A 16,738-nucleotide genomic window follows, 5' to 3' on the forward strand; every position below is an offset into this window, starting at 1 on the left:
GAGGGACTGTGGCTGAGCCGTGGAGCACGTGCCTTGCAGGCAGCAGGTCCCGATGGGATACCCGGCATGTCCAGGGCAAGGACCGTGGATATTGGCCGGGGGGGGGGGTCAAAGAGGTGCCACTGCCAGTTAGAGTGGTCAATAAAAACTAGGAAGGACCAGTGGACTCAGACTTCCATGGGGATGGGTGGCCGTGGGAGCCTGGGCCGTCTTCAGGGGGTTGGACGTGGCTCAGCCACATAAATTTCAGTAGCCGCCACCCCCCCCCCCATCGGCTTTTACAATCTAATGCGGAAATAGACTCATTCTGGGTTTTTTTTTTTTTAAGGAATCCTGTTGGGATGGCCTGAAGCAATAATAGGAACACGAAGGAACTCTTAGGTTGGGTTTTTCTTTTTTTTTAAATGCATCCACTCCCACGTGGCATGATTCAGACTCACTGGAAACCTGCTGCTCCTTTTTGCCAGGCTGGGGATAGGACAGCGGGCTCCCGGAGCCCCTGGCAGCAGCCGAGATCATGCGCATGTGGCCAACCTTTGTCCAGGCAGCAGGAGTGGGACTTGCCCAGGCCCGGCTGTTCCGTGCTGCAGACCTTCCATTTGAGAAGAGCAGGGTGCTCTCCCGCTTTCTTGCCCTGCACAGGGGGATCAGCCTCGACCGGCCGTTCTCTCTGCATCTGACCTTTGGGTTGGGGCCTTCAGCATCGGATTCCTTCTCCCACTCCGGGAAACTGGTTTGCCTCCTCGCCTCTGCTTCACTTCCCCGAGGCCTGGATGGATTTTGCTAAAGGAAGGCTGGAGGGGAGGGGGTTGCCGCCCCCTCCCCCCTGCAACGTTAGGCTGTCCAGCCTCAGCTCCGGCTTCTTTCCCGTCTGTATGTTGAAATATTTCTGCACGTTGGGCCCTGGTGTGGTGCTCAGTCCAAAGGCAGTGGCGGGAGACGTTTATTTCTGAGCCTGGCCGAAGCTTCTCTGGAGAAGAAGGGTGCCTCTTTGTCTTTTGCTCTGGAACAAAAGCAATTCTGTGTATCTGGAAGTGACGGCAGGGGGGGGGGACCCCTCTCTTCAAGTGCCCTTCAGGAATGTTAAGCTTGGCAGAGAAGCTCATCTGGAAGTGATCGGGGTCTCCCTCCTCCCTTGGCTTTTTCTGGCATTCGGATTCACGTTCAAAGAGCTGGGGTCGATACCGGAGAGTGTAGGATGCCCGGCTGGCTCTCCTGCCCATCCAGGTCCGCCTCCTGTTTCCACGTTGACCCCGCAGATTTTCTGGAAGACCCACAAGGAGGTGGCCAAATCCTGACTCTTTTGCTCTTCTGCAGCCGTGGAGCTTGGAGGGCTACAGCCTCGTCTTAGCCTCCCTGGCCAAGAGGAGGGGGTTCCACAGCTCTGGTGCCATGACTGAGAAGGCCCTCCCTCTCCTGGGTTGCCACGTCCCTAATCTCACAAGGCGGGGGAACCAAAAGCAGCAGTTCCTAATAAGACTATAATGTTGGGGCGGGTTCCTAAAAGAGTAGGCTGTCCCGCCTGTCTGTTAAGAAATGTCTCCCCACATCTTGCCTTCCTTCCCAGTCGCAGCCCAAGTCTGTGAAATCTCTGCAGAGTGTTGGGAGCGGAAGGAAACTGAGCAGAATCATTTCCAGAACTTAAAGTTTAAACTCTTCGATCCGCTACCTTTTTAGCGACCCCAACCCCCTGTGGCAAAGTAAATGATGCGATGGGGAAATGACGTCTTGCCCCCTTGCTCAGAGAAATACGGAGGAGCGTCTAGGGATGGGCCCTTCCCCCCTTGCTGCCCGAGATGGGCCGGGAAAAGGCCCGGGCCCCAAGGCCTGCGGACTCCGCAGGGCACGCAGCCCGCCCCTCTCCCCTGGGCCCCCACGGAAAGGGGAAAGGTTGAGCGGTGCGGAGGAAGCAGCTGGGCCCGGCCCGGAGGAGGCTGCCTTCGCGGGCCTCAGGAAGAGCAGCACGCGCTCCCCGCTGTCCTGCCGCATTCCAGACCCTGCGCTGTGCACAGATGTTTCCAGATGACTTCTCGGAGCGGGGAGAGCCTTTGAAGCAGCGTGCCAGCTGTGGGGCCCCTTCCCCCAGCACACGGGCCCCGTCTTGGGCTCCAGCCGCAAAGCTCAGCAGAAGTCGTTGAGAAGGGAGCAGGTAGGATTGGCCTCGAGCTTGCCAACTTTAGCATGGGGGGTTCCTGGAGGTCTGGGGGGGGGAAGTTTGGGAAAGAGGGTGCCTCAGTGGGAAAGGATACAGGCCACCCTCCAGAGCCGCCACTTTCTCCAGGGCAACTGAACCTCTCAAGGTCCCTTCTGATTCCGTGAAATCTCCAGGCTCCACCTGGAGGTTGGCAGCCTCAAAACGCACGGCTCCAAAATGCCCAGGCAGGATGGCCCTTTTTGTCTTTAACCGCAGGTAAATGCAGGCAGGAAGGCAGAGTCTCCTGTTGCAAATAAACCAAATGCCTTTGAGAATCTCCTAATCAGGGTGTGGAGGAAGGACAGTTTGAAAGACCTGTTCATCTCCATGGAGGTTCTGCTTTTTTGGCTCTCACGATCCTGAGAGCAGGCAGGCAGTAACCCAGGACAGGGCTTCTTGGTCCCGGCACCCCAGCTCTGGAACTCCTTGCCCAGGGAGGTGGTGCTGCCCCCTTCTGTTGCCATCTTCTGCCAGCGGGTGGAGACATTTTTTGTTGGGGATGCATTGTGACTCTGGCCTCCAGCCTTGTGTCTCAGTTGCCATTGCAAGCCTGTGACAGGGAGAGAAGAGACCAACCTGCTCCTCTCATCCTAAGAAAGGCTCTGGCCTCTTCAAGGGAAGCTCCCTGATTCCAGCAGTGGGCGGCCGACATGGCATGGCGGTCAGAGAGTCCGACTTGAACGGGGGAGACCAGGTTCAAATCTCTTGGTACCCTGCTTTTCCCTACCCAAAGGAGTCTCAGAGCGGCTTCCAGTCACCTTCTCTTCCTCTCCCCACAGCAGACACCCTGCGAGGTAGGTGGGGCTGAGAGAGCCCTGAGAGAACTGTGATTGGTCCAAGGTCACCCAGCTGGCTGCATGTGGAGGAAGAGAGGGGAATCAAACCCAGCTCTCAAGATTAAAGGCCGCTGCTCTTAACCACGACACCGAGTTGACTTTCCCACATCCAGGGCATGAAAGCAGACTGCTCTGTCCTTTGCATGGTCCCCCAGCACTTGGTCCACAGCTAGACTGCCTCTGAAGCAGGAGGTTTCATGGAGCTGGAAGTACCTACCAGTCAGACCAGCCTGGCTGGCTCCAATTTGTTCAGCCAGGTGCAAAGCTTGTGCTCTCACCTGGTACATAATTTACGGTAATCCCTACAACAGGATGTGTTGGCCACTGGCACGGATGCCTTTTGAAAGAGAGGGAGTTGGCCGGTTCGTGGAGGTTCATCAGCAGTTATTAAACCAGAGCAGCTAAATGAAACCTTCCTGTTCAGAGGCAGTATACCCCAGAGTGCCAGATGCTGAGAATAAACAAGTCAGGAGGAGTGTTTCCTTCCTGCTTGGCCCGGGGGTTTCCTGGCCTGCTACTGTTGGGGCTGGATCCACCCAGGGGCTGGCGAGGTTCTTAGGATGGGTTCATGGGCCCAGCCAACATCTATGGGGGGGGGGAGAGAAGCAGCCAGCGCATGCCCCCGCCTGCCCAAACATCTAGGCAAAGTTATCGCCCACCATTTCCCGCACACCTCTGACGGCACCTCCTTCCCTCTTCTCCCCGGCAGGTGTGCGTTCCAGACACACCGTCAAGTCCCAACAGAAAACCCGGTTTCTTTCTTAGCTTTTGTAACCGTTCTGTGAGTCCCTCACACCCGCAGTTCCCATGGTGCTTTGGTGTGGTGGGTCCCTGGTAGAGCGGCACGGGAGGGAGAGGCTGCCAAGGCCTTTGCTGGAGCCCTGCCAGAGCAGGCCGGGGGTCCGTCTCCTCCAGCAGGGCCAAACGCAGGCCCCACCCTCCCCTGGCTGGAGCCGGTGCCATTCGGCCAGAGACACCAGGTGGGAGATGCCCCTGATGAGCCACGGAGTCTGTGGCCTTAGGGATGGCTCCCGCCCACCTCGCATGAGGGCTCGCCAGGCCCTGCCCCAAGGATGCGCTCGATCCCTGCTGCCCAGCCACATTCCAGGCGGAGCACAGGGCACAGATGTTTGCAAACAACATCTCGGAAGGGAAAGATTCTTTGCAGCAACATGCCAACCGCAGCGTCTTCCTCGGGCTCACACACCCGGTCTCAGGCTTCAGTTGCACAAGTTGGCACAGGGGAGGAACAGACAACTTTGCCTGGGGAACACTTCTCACAGCCCTGCGAGGTAGGCCAGCTCTGCTGAGACTGAAAGAAGGCGAAGGCCTGTGAAGTGGATGTGTGCCCGAGGGGCAGGACTGAAGACTGTAGGGAGAGTCCTGACAGAGCGACCCAAGCCCCACGGCGGCCAGCTCTCCCCTCACCCCCCAAAAGAAGGCAATCAGAAAGGCAGGCTGCTGCCCAGCGGCTAGTGTGTGTGTGTGTGTGGGAGGGCAGACTGCGTGTGTCCATTGCTCTCTGGATCAGACCCCCCCTTCCTCAATTCCTCCCTCCGTGGGGGCTCCTCGAAAGAACCGGGGCTCCCCCTCCCCCGGGGGGGGGGTTGCCTGGGCTCTTCCCGAGCAAGCTGCCCCTGAGCCTGGAGGTTCTGCGCCTACTTGGCCTGTCTCCGCGGCGGATCCTCTCCGAAGCCCCCTCTCCGAAGAGCCGGCTGCGGGGGGCGGGGAGAGAGGGGGGGGAGCCGGGCGCTCCTGGCAAAGAGCCTGACCGGGGGGAGGGGGGAAAGGGGGAGGGAGGAGGAGGAGGAGGAAGGCCTCCCCAGCAGGGGCCGATCGGGCGCTCCCCTTTGCGCCCTGGCGCGTCCCCGCCCGCCGGCCGCAGAGCAGCGCAGCGCAGCGCAGCGCCTCCTTCTCGTCGCCGTCTGGGTCCGCCGCGCTCCCGGTGCCTTGGCCGCCCGCGCCGTCCGTCCAGCCTGGTCGCTCGGTGTCCTGCGCTGCGGGAGGAGCGCCCGTGCGGGGGAGCGGCGTGCAGCGAGGGCGGCCCGGGTGCTGCGGAGGGGGAGGAGGCGGAGGTGGCCCTTCCCCGGCCGGGGCGCGATGTCGGGGCGCGACGGCCGGGAGCGGCGCCGGGGCTGAGGGAGCCGTCGGGCGGCGGGACGCTTTCGGATGCGCCGCGAGAGCCCCGGGGGGCCCGGCACGCTCGCCTCGACGGTGAGTCGCCTTCCCCGCTCTGCTGCTGCTGCTGCTGCTTCGTGGCCCCGCTTGGGGGGGGAAGGGGGGGTGGCCGCCCCGGACCCGCTTTCCCCGAGGGGGGGGGCTGTGCTCGGCCCCTTCCCCAGCTGCCTCCCGCCCGCCCGGCGCACGGAAAGCCGGCGCGGCATCCCCCGGGGCCGAAGCTCGGGAAATGGGGCGGGGGGGGGGTCCCTGGCGTTACCGGGCAGCCCACTCGGGGGTCCCGCTCGGCAAGGGAGCCGCAGCAGTCCCACGGCCGCCTCTCGAAGGGGACTGGCAGGTGGGAACGGCCGGAGCCCTCCCCGGGCAGTGGCACCGACGCGCCTCGCTCTTTCGCTCGGAGGTCCTCGGCGGCGCAGAATCCCGCGCATGGGCCTCCTGCGGGGCCAGTGCGTATGCCCACTTCGGGGCTTCACAGGACTCCTCACCGGGGCGCAGCGAGTCCCTTGAAGCGAGTTCCTTTTCCAGTTCTCTGCCTGCCACCCATGATGGGAATGGGGGAGGGGCAGGTGAACCCCTGTTGGGGGCTGGTTGGCTTGTCGGCCTGTCCTCCTGAGACCCAAGCGGGCCTGAGGGTGCCCCCCCACCCACAAGGATCTGCTTTGGGAAACCGCGTCCCTGCCCTGCCACCCTTGAGGAGCGAACCTGTCTTTCTTTTCTTCTCCACTGATCAAGACCAGATTTCTCTGCTGTGCCTTTTCTCTCCCCCCCCCCCGCGCTCCCCCTGCGGTGATTGATGGCTTGAAAGAGGAGAAATGGCCACAAATAGAAATCAGTTACAGATGAAAGGGGGTCGAGTGGGGGTGGGGGGCAACAGCTTTGGAATCGTTAAGAGCTTTCCGTCCTCCCCCTCCCGTTTCCCGCCCTCGCCCAATAAAAGAGGAGAGTCCATGAAGAATCGCAACTGGGAATCGCCTGCGGATTCTCGGGTCGAGTCTGAGACGTGCTCGTCTTCCTTTTCGATTGCTGGCCATTTGCAGGGATGAAAGGGGGGCTGGTTGACCCCCGAGGCCTGACCCGGACTGGCCAGGGCAAAGGGGGAAAGGGGGCTTTGGGCACAGAGGGCTGGAAGGGAACAAAGAGGAAAGGAAGGAGTTCTTTCCCGGGACAAGGAAAGTTTGCAAGGAGCATGCCCGGGAGAATCTCTCAGCGGGGTCCATCGAGAAACATGCCTAAAGCGTTTGATGGGGAGGCGTCACAAGGTGCCTTTCCATGGATTTCAGGGGGGTCTGTGTGGGGGGCTTTCCTGGGTCTGCTCTGAGGGGGGGGGACCATGCCCCATCCTGGTGTCGATCTTGCTAGCCGAGTCCCTGGAAGACAGCCCCCCTGAAGCAGACAGCTGCCTTGCCCTTTGAAGGGAGCTTGGAGGTGCAGCGGAGGGCACCCCCCGTTCTAGAACAAAATCCTGATTTGGAATTCATTTCTTAAAATGCCTTCGGTGGGTGTTCTTGAAAACCAACCAGGGCGAGGGTTGGAGTGAGATCTTTCTCCTTTAAAAAAGAATCCCTGCCTGTTGGAAGCAGATTCCAAAGGGCTCTGGGAAATGTAGAAACCTTTTTTTTTTTTTTTAAGGAAATTAAACAAGGGAAGGGGGGTAAAAATCCACTGAAGAATTATCATGCTTTAGAAAAAACAATTTAACCCATCCAGACCGAACAATATCAGTCAAGGATGACTTATGGCCACTCGGTGCAAAAAGGGAGCCCATTCCGGAGGGGCTGTTCTTCTGGGCTTAGAAGGCCCAGCAGCAGTTGGCCAAAATGTTTTGGGGTGAGGATCTTAGACCTCAGACTCCTTCAAGGTCAGACGCTGAGAAGAGTGGGAGGATTCAAAGGGAGACTCGGGATCTGACCTCTCCGGGTGCCGCTGGAGGGTCCTTCCGCACCAGGGCAGGGAGAGGCATCTGGCGATGTGCAGGCTCACAGCTTGCAGCCCTCCTAGGGGAATGTGCGTCCCCCTCCCAAGTACACAGAGCCTGCAGGGTGACACCAAGGGCATAGCTCATCTGGCCTCTTTCCCCACTGGTAGGCAACTTGTAGGGAAGTGACATTTCAGCTCCGCAGCTAGTTTCTAGAAGTATGCTGCCTCTGATCATGGAGGCTCCTTTAAGCTCCTCAACAGATCTAATAACCTTCAACCTGTGATTTTTTAACCATGTGTGGCAGGAAAAAAAATACTTATTTTGGTCCCCCTCGATGCTTCTGAGATCGAGTTCCTTGCCTGCCCCCCTCCCTTTCTCCAAATATCTACCATGACACCTCTCTTTGAATCCTCTCACCTCCCCAAGCTAAAAAGCCCTAAACTCCTGCAGGGAAAGGGCACCGCCCCCTCAATCCTTTCCTGCCCTTTGACCTCCGGTGGCCGAGCCCTTCCCAGCACATCTGGAACAAGCTTAGTGCCAGGTGGGGAGTATCCCGTGTGCCTCTTGCCTGGGTTGGATTCCTCACTCCTCCTCCACATGTAGCCATCTGGGTGACCTTGGGCCCATCAGTTCTCTGAGAGCTCTTCTCAAGGAACAGTTCTCACAGCTCTCTCAGCCCCACCTCCCTCATAGGGTGTCTGTTGTGGGGAGAAGAAGCAAAAGGAATTGTTAGCCGCTTTGGGACTCTGGGCAGTGAAAAGCGGGGTACAAAAAACAGCTCCTCTTCTTCAAATTGCTTTGGGTGTGAAAACGTCAATGTCTTCTCTAGACTCAGCAGCCAAACAAGAGTGCAGAGGGTGGTGGGCAAGGAATGGGCGAGGGGGGGTGCTTCCTTCCCCGTGTCCACTGAAGGTGTCCCGCTGACCACTCTTGACCAGCCCCTCCTCTACGTCCAGTCTAAGCACCTGCTGGAGGGACGTGATCCAGACGTGTCTTAAAAAAGAGCCAGAGGCGGTGAAGGAGGGAGGGAGGGAGGGATAATGTCCCAAAGAAGACGTCCCGGGGGAGGGAGGGGGAGTCCTCTTATTGTGCTACAGCCAAAAGCAAAGAGTCTGGTGGCATCTTAAAAACTAGCAAAATTTATTACAGGGTAAGCTTTTGTGAGCCCTGTGGGCACTGACTCATGGCCGCTCGCACCATAAAATATGCTCATCTTTACGATGCCACAAGACTCTTTTGTTAGGAAAAGAAAAGGGACCTCTCTGGATTAGGCAAGCGTGCTCTGGTTTGGCAAGCTCTGATGCCCCCCTCCCCCCGGCCGCCCAGTTCCGTGGGATTCTCACCCAGGTCTGGATGCTGGCGGGGGTGGGGGTGGGGGTGGGGGAGAGGGGGCAGGACCAGGGGGGTGGCTGAGCGAGAACAGCTCTGTGTGTTTAACCTTCCAGCACCACAACTGACTGCGGGAGCTTCTGTTTACATGAGCAAAGTGATGCCTGTCAGACCACAAAGGCTGAAGACACAAAGCAGACCCAACCAGTCCTCTCAGGGAGTCAGACGGAGTTCTGTGCAGAGCAAGATTCAAGGTCAGAGGCACCTTAAAGGCCAATACGATTTCCGGGGGACAAGCCTTCTGGACTCTCCAGTGGAGCCTGGACTCTCCCAAACTTCTCCCTTGCAAATCTTGCTGGTCTCTTCAGTTGCTCCCAGCCTGGAATCTTGTCTTTCCCTCGCAGAACAACATGGACCCCCACCTAAAAGCTCTGAAATCCCCCGGGAGTGTTCATTCACACGAGAAAGGCAGAAGGCCTCTGAGGCACATTTAAAGCGGCCCCTGCATATCTCAAGCGTGGGCTTGCACGGATGAAAATGGGCTGCTGACGGCTGCAAACATCCAGGCTGGGTTTTTAAATGTGAGTCTCCTGCTGCTGGACGTCACCCGTCATCCCGGCTGCTGGCACGGGCATTTTTACGATGACGGCTGGGAGAAGCACCAAGCCCGACGGACAGCTCTTGTCTGCAGCTATTTTGCACAGACTGTTCTCTGAGAGCCTCTGGCCTCATCATCTCTTTACAAGGAGTTCTGAGGCAATTTAGGATGCTTTGGGCCGATCCTGTGTTGAGCAGGGGGTTGGACTAGATGGCCTGTATGGCCCCTTCCAACTCTATGATTCTATGATTCTATGATTCTAATTGGGGTTGGGGCAGTGTTGAAATTTCTGACTAGTCTTCTAATTGTGTTCAGCAGAAGGTGTGTGCGTGGGGGGGGGGGATTGTCCAGAAACTCTTGACCAAGAAGGGCCCAAGAGGTTTGTTGGGTGGGGGAGGTTTGTTTACGGCACCGGCGAAGTCCCTCCAAACCAGCACTGGGGGGTCAAAAGGACCGCAGAGCAGTCAATGACCAGTGATGAGACTTGGCTACTGACCAGGGCCCGAGAGAAGGCGTCCAGCCATTGCTCAGTGCGGAGGGATTCCTCTGTGCCGTGCTTGTGCAGGCAGGCCCCAAGCGAGCCCACCTCGCCTCCCCTCTTCCCTTGTGTGTCTGGCAGGCTTTTGGAAGGGGTCACCCTGACAAGCTCATTTTTGTGTGGGAGGGGATGGGAGCTCATCATTGCCTGCCCAATTTCTTGTTTCTCAGCCACCTGCTCTGGCGAAGGCTGTCGGAGAGCTTTCCTTGCCTTCCTTTTGTTTTAACGGCTGCCAGCCCAGTTTCTTGATTTTCTTCCTTGTTGTGTCTTTTAAAGTGCCTGGGAGATGTAGTGTCCATTAATTAGTAGATGACATATACGGTATAGATTAGTAGACTGAATATATCCAATTAGTAGATTGTATCTGTCCAAGTATCCGGGTGATGCCGAAATGGAGCAGAAAAGGGCTGCCCTCTGAGAAGGCTGCCCACTGCACCTCTGCGTGAGTCCTCGCTCGGGCATTTCCTTCTTCCAGGAGAAGAGAGTAATGCAGGGACACAGGAGATGGGTCATTCTTGTGATTTCACTTTCCTGTGAACTCTGTTGTAGTTGTAGAGGACAAAAAGGAAGGACGTCTTCCTGTTCAGAGTGCAGCAGATGTTGGGAGGTGTTGTCTCATAAAGGAAGTTGCTGTGTTGGGAAAGGTTTCTGGTTCAGACTGAATTCATACTTGACAAAATAAAGAAGGCACAAAGACAGCGATGGGGATGATCCAGGCTCTGGGGACCAAGTCCCTTGAGGAAAGGACTTGGGCATGTTCAGCCTGGAGAGGAGGGGGTCGAGAGGGGACAGGAATGGCTTTAAACTACATATAGGCTGGATATCCGGAGGGGAATTTTTCACAGAGTAATTCAGCAGTGGAAGGGGCTGCCTAAGGAGGTGGGGAGCTCCCCCTCACTGGTGGTCTTTAAGCAGCAGCTGGACAGATGCTTGAGGCTGGATCCTGGATGCTTGAGGTTGATCCTGCACTGAGTAGGGGGTGGGACTAGATGGCCTCTATGGGCCCTTCCCACTCTAGGATTCTAGGAGTTCCCCTGGAGAAAATGGCTGCTTTTAGCAGTAGATGCAATAGAGCCATATCCCTGCTGAGGCCTCCAGTCCTCCATTCCCCCACTGGAGCTGCCGTGTCTCTGCTGGGTTCAGCTCTGCTCCCTCTGGGTGGCTTTGTGGCCCCGCCAGTCTGGCTTTGCCTTTGGGGTGTTCCAAGCCGGCCGCCTTCCACGCAGGCCCCGGGTCTTGCTTCACCCCGTGGGGCGCGTCTGAGCTCGCTCGGAGGAGCAGAGGCTTGGAAGCGAGATGCAGAGAAGATTGGGCTGCCTGTCGGTGCAGTCAGAGTCTTGGCCGCTCCGCAAGGGGAGTTGGGCAAACAGCTGTGTCGAAACATGCCAGGAGGGTGCCCAGTTTGATCTTGTTGATCCCGAGACCGGTTTTCTGCCCGCAAACCGCCTGGGAACCTCCACGTGGGAAACCGGCCTGATGCAAATGGGAGGCAGCGTGTGGGTGCAGGAACTGGGGGAGGGAAGGGGCAGGGGATGGCTCCAGGGGGAGTTGCCTTGCGTGGATCCAGGAGAAAGGCCGTGTGAACTCTTTGCCAAACCACATCCCGTATCGGGGAGAGAGGCCGGCGTTTCCTCCCTGGACGTCATGAGGCTTGCTGGGCTGGATCAGACCGGGTGGGAAGAGCGGCCTTGTGGCTCTGTGGGAGGACTTTGCCCAGGAAAAGGGTCGGTCCCCGGCGTCTCCCGCTAAAGCAAGGTCTCCGGCCGGGTTGAGCCTCTGAGCACCTTTGGACTTCTGACCTGACAGGGCCGGACACAAAATGGCTGCCACAGCTTAGCGCCAGTCACACCGCGAAGGCCCAGGAGCTCAAGAGGCAGCTGCTGCCCAAGCAAGTCAGCCCAGCCAGTCAAATATCCAGTCGTGGCCAATCAGGGTCGTTGCTGGGCAACCCCCCCCCCCCAGCCCTGCCAACTTCCTCAAAGCTCTTGATGGTCACCAGAAAAGGGGTTGGATGGCGCCCCTTGGGCATCACGTCGGGGACCCCTGTGCTAAAGGATCACAAGGAACAAGGGACAGAGAACAGCTCTAACAGGACTGCGACTAGCCTAAGGTCTCCCGGCTGGTTGCATGTGAAGGAGGAGTGGGCAATCAAACCTGACTCTCTGGATTAGAGGCAGCTGCTCTTGTGAGCTTTCCTGATGTCTCTGATAAGGATTGGGTTTGTTTCATAAACTGGCCTATTTGTGTCTGTTTGCATTTTAAGCGTGTCAAATATAATTGTTAATTGAATAAAACGGGGGTGTTTTGGGGGTTTGGAGAGAATGTCTTTTATTTCGAGCTAAAATTTCCCGTATAATTTCCCCTTCGCTGTGGGCGAGTGTGTGCGCGTGGTGGGTGAGCAGAAGAGCATTACCACCCTCCACTTGGCTAAGCGTGGGGCTTCCGGGCAGCTGTGACCAGCTGTTTTGGCTGGAGAAGAAGCAGCCAGGTCTGCATCTTCCAGCTGGACAAGGGGGGGGGGCAGGACGGGTCACGAAGGACCAGGGAGGAGGGACTTTGGGGTGATTTACAATATGCTGCTGAGTTTTTTTTTAATGTCAGAAAGGAAAATAAGCAAACGAAGGCAGAGGGCTGTGGAAAGGACCAGGAATGTTTTATTGCTTGCTAGGAAAGCTAGCCTGGCCCTCGTCTGGACAGCTCAGGCTAACCCAATCTCGGAAGGGAAGCCGGGTCACCGCAGCCTAGTATTTGGATGGGAGACCCCCAAGCAAACTCCAGGGCCTCTACCCAGGCAGGCAGTGGGAAATCACCTCTGAATGTCTCAGGCCTTGATGCCGGTTCCTCTGGGGCAGGGGTAGTCAAACTGTGGCCCTCCAGATGTCCATGGACTACAATTCCCAGGAGCCCCTGCCAGCGAATGCTGGGGGCTCTCCCGGAATCCGCTTCTGCTCTAGCGGCACCTGCTGGCCAGATGCTGGATGCTTTTGCTCCACTCCCCAAGAAGAGCCCTAGGACAGGGGTAATCAAACTGCGGCCCTCCAGATGTCCATGGACTACAATTCCCAGGAGCCCCTGCCAGCAAATGCTGGCAGGGGCTCCTGGGAATTGTAGTCCATGGACATCTGGAGGGCCGCAGTTTGACTACCCCTGCCCTAGGATCAAGGGTAGACGCCTCTTCCAAGCTTGGGAAAAGAGCTTAAGAATCAAAGCGGGGCTCTCTGGCCTTTCTTTCATGTGAGCCACTTTGAGACTCCTTTGGGTGGGGAAAAACCAGCTTGTCTCCTCCCCCCCCCCCCCCCGAATTCCAGGTGGATAAAAAACTCAGTGCAACCTCGCAACGTTCCCCGGGTGCTGACTGCTCTCCTTCCTTGGCCCCCAGTTCTAGAGACGCCGCGGACGAGGCCACGATGCTACGGTTCCTGCTGGGTGCCCTCCTTCTGGTCCTGATCCTGGCCGCGCCGCCTCCCATTAACAAGCTGGCCCTGTTCCCGGATAAGAGCGCCTGGTGCGAAGCCAAGAACATCACCCAGATCGTGGGCCACAACGGCTGCGAGGCCAAGTCCATCCAGAACAGGCAAGTGGGCACCGTGTTTGGGGGCATCGTGGGGCAGCATGGATTGACGCCTCTGTTGGGTCTGTTCTGAGGTTGCCAGCCTCCAGCTGAGGCCTGGAGATCTCTGTTGGGTCTGTTCTAAGGTTGCCAGCCTCCAGCTGAGGCCTGGAGATCTCCAGGAATGATATCTCTCCTGACTGCACTTCCCCTGGAGAGAATAGCTGTTTTGGGGGTCGTCACAATGTTGTTGTGTCTCCTTGCCCTCCTAACCTGTGTGCTCCTCCTCTTTCCTCCACAGGGCCTGCTTGGGCCAGTGCTTCAGCTACAGCGTCCCCAACACCTTCCCACAGTCCACGGAGTCCCTCGTGCACTGCGACTCCTGCATGCCAGCACAGTCCTTGTGGGAGATTGTGAGTGACCCCAGCTTGTCAGACAGGGTTGCCACAAATGGCGAAGGGGGCAGGGGGGGGACAGGGACCCAGGAGCACAGAAGGGGCTTCCCCCCCTTTTAGGGGATACACTCCCAGCAACTTCTCCTTTTTGCCCCCCCCCCCCCCCCCGCAGGTGACGCTGGACTGTCCCAGCAACGAGGAGATCCCCCGGGTGGACAAGCTGGTGGAGAAGATCTTGCACTGCAGTTGCCAGGCCTGCGGGAAGGAGCAGGGCCAAGAGGGGGCGCTCTTCAACGTCTACCTGAACGCCGAGGAGAACCTCCCCGGGCACCCCCAGCCGGAGGCGGATGAGACCCCCGCCACCCACCCCCACCCCCACCCGCACCCCCACCCCCACCGCCACCACGAGGAAGAGGCCGAGGAGTGAGCGCCGGCCCCCCACGGCCAAAGCCGGGACCACTTTCCTTTCTCCCCAATAATGCCCCTCATGCTTTGCTCGTAGCCGCTTTGCTGTCGGGGAAGGGGCCAGCAGAAGCGGGGACTTCACGGGGGCCTCGTGGGGGGGCGGGGACACAAGGGCTGCCGGGGTGGTGCTGGAACGCCAGGAATGGCCCACGGTGGGGACACGCGGGCGGGGGAGGCTGTGTTGGCTGGGCACTGCAGACCTTCCCCAAGAGACCCGAGGGGTTCTTCGGCCTCAAGGGAAGACTGATTCTCAGTTGCTGGAGGAGGTTTTCCTGGCGGAGACCTACTGACACACACCAGGCCACTGGAAGCAGAGATGCAAGCTTGGGACCACTGAGGTGGGTGCCCTGCCGGGCCTCCCCTGGGTGCCAGCCGCCGAGAAGAGAGACGCCTGCTGTGCCTTTGGTCCCGTGTGCTGTGGGGCGTGGCATCTTCCCCACGTCGGTGGTGGGACTGGAACTCGGGGTTCGGTGTCCCTGCATGACCTTTGGGGCACGCCTCCGTTGCTGACTGTGGGAAATTGGGGCCTAGAAGTCCGTGAGGGTCCGAGACCCTCGTGACAGATTCTTTAAGGAGAGGGGGTGCTTGTTAGCCAGTCTCAATCTGTCTACACAGACCTGCTCTCTCTCTCTCTCTCTCTCTCTCTCTCTCTCTGAGTTTCCCGTTTTGGGAATGTAATCGGTCCGTTGGTGAGAATGTACGTCTGATGGTTCAAAAATACCCTTCTGTTTGCTGTCTTCCATTAAGCAACATTACACATGAACCCAGCGGCTGGGTGGGTGGGAGGGAGGGAATCCCCCTGCCCTTCTTTAGGTCTCTCTAACTTGAAACCAGTTGGGGGGCTTCCCCTCAAAGAAGGGGGGTGATCTGGGGAAGTATTTTGGAAAAGGCAGACAGTCGGTCCAGCTTCCAGCTCTAAAACCACCGGGCTCAACTGGGTCCAGGCCTCAAGAGCCAGGCTTGAATTCTTCCAGGACCTCCAGGGGGTCTCCTGAGATCCCCCAAATTCCAGCTGACCCCCAGATGGCAGAAATCAGCTTTGAAGGCCATGATCTCCGGCTGGAGTCTCCCTCCTCCCCACCCTCTACCTTCTCCCAGCTCCAGCCCCATTTTGATGCATTTTTTACATGTAAAATATTGTCAAAAACATTTAGACCCCCCCTGGCCTTTCGTAACCATGCTACCATGTCTTCCCCCGCCCCCTACGAACCCCCCAACCGAAAACCTTCTTTGCCTTGGAGCCACTAATGGCCCCTTTGAGGCAGGGCAGTGTAGCAAGTCAGCTTGCCACCCTCCAGGCGGGACCTGGGGATCCCATGGAATCCTAGCTCATCTTCCACCTACATGGATCAGTTTCCCTGGAGGAGATGGAAGCCTTGGAGGGGTCTCCCTGGGCCTTCTATCCCACTGAGGTCCCTGTCTCCCCCAGGTGCCACTCCCACATCGCCAGGAGCTTCCTTGCCCCCAGTTGTTGACCCCAGCTGGTGGTGAGGGACAACCTGGCCACTTTCCCTGCAGATGCCAGAGTCCTCTGGGGACCCCATGCCAGCCCGTGGCCAAGAGTGCCATCTTGGGCCTGCCTCAGAGGCCAGGCAGAAGAGCCATCCTGGCAGGGTGTCTGCGGTTGCCAGACTCCAGGTGAGGCCTGGAGTTCTCTTGAAAGCACATCTGACCTCCAGCCTGCAGCAATCCATCCCCTTGAATGGGAAGAAACTGGCCCGGCAGGAGGGTGGCCAAAAAAAATCAAAGACAGACATAAAAATAAATAAATAAATAAATAAGAAAGCTGAGGGGGTGTGTGTGTATATGGGGGGGGGGGTCAGCAACCCCAAGGGAGTACGAGAGCTTTCTGCCCCCGGGGAGAGGCAATGTAAGGCCGGTCCTTTGGGGAAGCAGCCAAGGGGATGCCCAGCAGGGAAGAGGGGGGCCAGCCCAGGGTCAGGACGAACGGAAGGATGGGGGGCTTCTGGCAGGGAGGGAAGCCAGCAGGCTCCCAAGAAGGGCGCTTGGCCAGAGTGCTGGGCCTGGGGGGGAAACGGACCCAGCTGTTTCAAGGCGAAGACTGGGAGTAACTGGCTGATGTGGGTATCCCTGGCATGTCGCCAGTAAGGGCACGGGGGGGGGGGGTCACTGCCTGGAGAGATTCCCCTGGTGCTGCAGCTCCCTAGTGAAGGGATCAGGCCCTGGCCACGCAGCTCACAAAACGCACAACCACCAGCAGGTTCTCACAAGTCATCGCTTTGGGGGAACTTTGTATCAGAAGAAGGAGAGTTTGTTCTTATACCCTGATTTATACCCTGATTTGTGCCCCACTCCACAGCCGACAGGTAAGTGGGGCTGAGAGAGCTCCGAGAGAGCTGTGGCTGGGCCAAGGTCACTCAGCTGTCTGCATGTGGAAGAGGAGGGAGGAATCAAACCCGGCTCTCCAGATGAGAAGCCGCCACTTGTAACCAGGATGCCCGCTGGATCTCAGTTCTTCTCGCCCTGGGGGGCAGGAACTGCAGCTGAATTTCACCCCAGCTGACCTTGGGGTGGCTCGTTCAGAAGAAATGCCTGCGGGAAGTGGAAGGGAAGTTTACAGAAATGACTGCATTTTAATAAAATCCCTCTGTGTCCTGGGGGCGGGGGGGGGGGGGAAGGTTCGTGATCCAAGGAGGATTTGTGTATTTGTACATGCCAACCCGATCGGAGCCACTGGGGGGCGCTTGGGATCCACCAAAGCCCGGGAAGGACGGGA

General features: G+C 58.2%; 1 protein-coding gene across 3 annotated transcripts; it reads left to right on the top strand.

Annotated features, from left to right (window-relative positions):
- The first annotated feature begins 1,830 nt into the window (after positions 1-1,830).
- On the top strand, positions 1,831-14,721 carry NBL1 (NBL1, DAN family BMP antagonist). 3 transcript variants are annotated; one of them, XM_077311915.1, is made up of 5 exons: positions 5,106-5,244; positions 8,572-9,036; positions 12,971-13,165; positions 13,443-13,554; positions 13,709-14,721. In XM_077311915.1, the coding sequence occupies exons 3-5, from the start codon at positions 12,999-13,001 to the stop codon at positions 13,961-13,963; spliced, it is 534 nt and encodes a 177-aa protein (XP_077168030.1). In that variant the 5' UTR covers positions 5,106-5,244; positions 8,572-9,036; positions 12,971-12,998; the 3' UTR covers positions 13,964-14,721. The 3 variants fall into 3 exon arrangements, with proteins under 3 accessions (XP_077168029.1, XP_077168031.1, XP_077168030.1); XM_077311914.1 differs by lacking the exons at positions 5,106-5,244; positions 8,572-9,036 and adding an exon at positions 1,831-2,149; XM_077311916.1 differs by lacking the exon at positions 8,572-9,036 and having other exon boundaries at positions 4,867-5,244.
- Positions 14,722-16,738: the final 2,017 nt, after the last annotated feature.

This window comes from Paroedura picta, chromosome 15 (assembly GCF_049243985.1).
Source record: "Paroedura picta isolate Pp20150507F chromosome 15, Ppicta_v3.0, whole genome shotgun sequence".
Lineage (NCBI taxonomy): Eukaryota > Metazoa > Chordata > Lepidosauria > Squamata > Gekkonidae > Paroedura > Paroedura picta.

Coding starts and splice junctions, on each gene's coding strand:
- NBL1 (XM_077311914.1), top strand. CDS start 12,999: ATGCTACGGTTCCTGCTGGGTGCCCTCCTTCTGGTCCTGATCCTGGCC. Junction 13,166..13,442: donor GCCAAGTCCATCCAGAACAG/GCAAGTGGGCAC, acceptor TTTCCTCCACAG/GGCCTGCTTGGGCCAGTGCT. Junction 13,555..13,708: donor CACAGTCCTTGTGGGAGATT/GTGAGTGACCCC, acceptor CCCCCCCCGCAG/GTGACGCTGGACTGTCCCAG.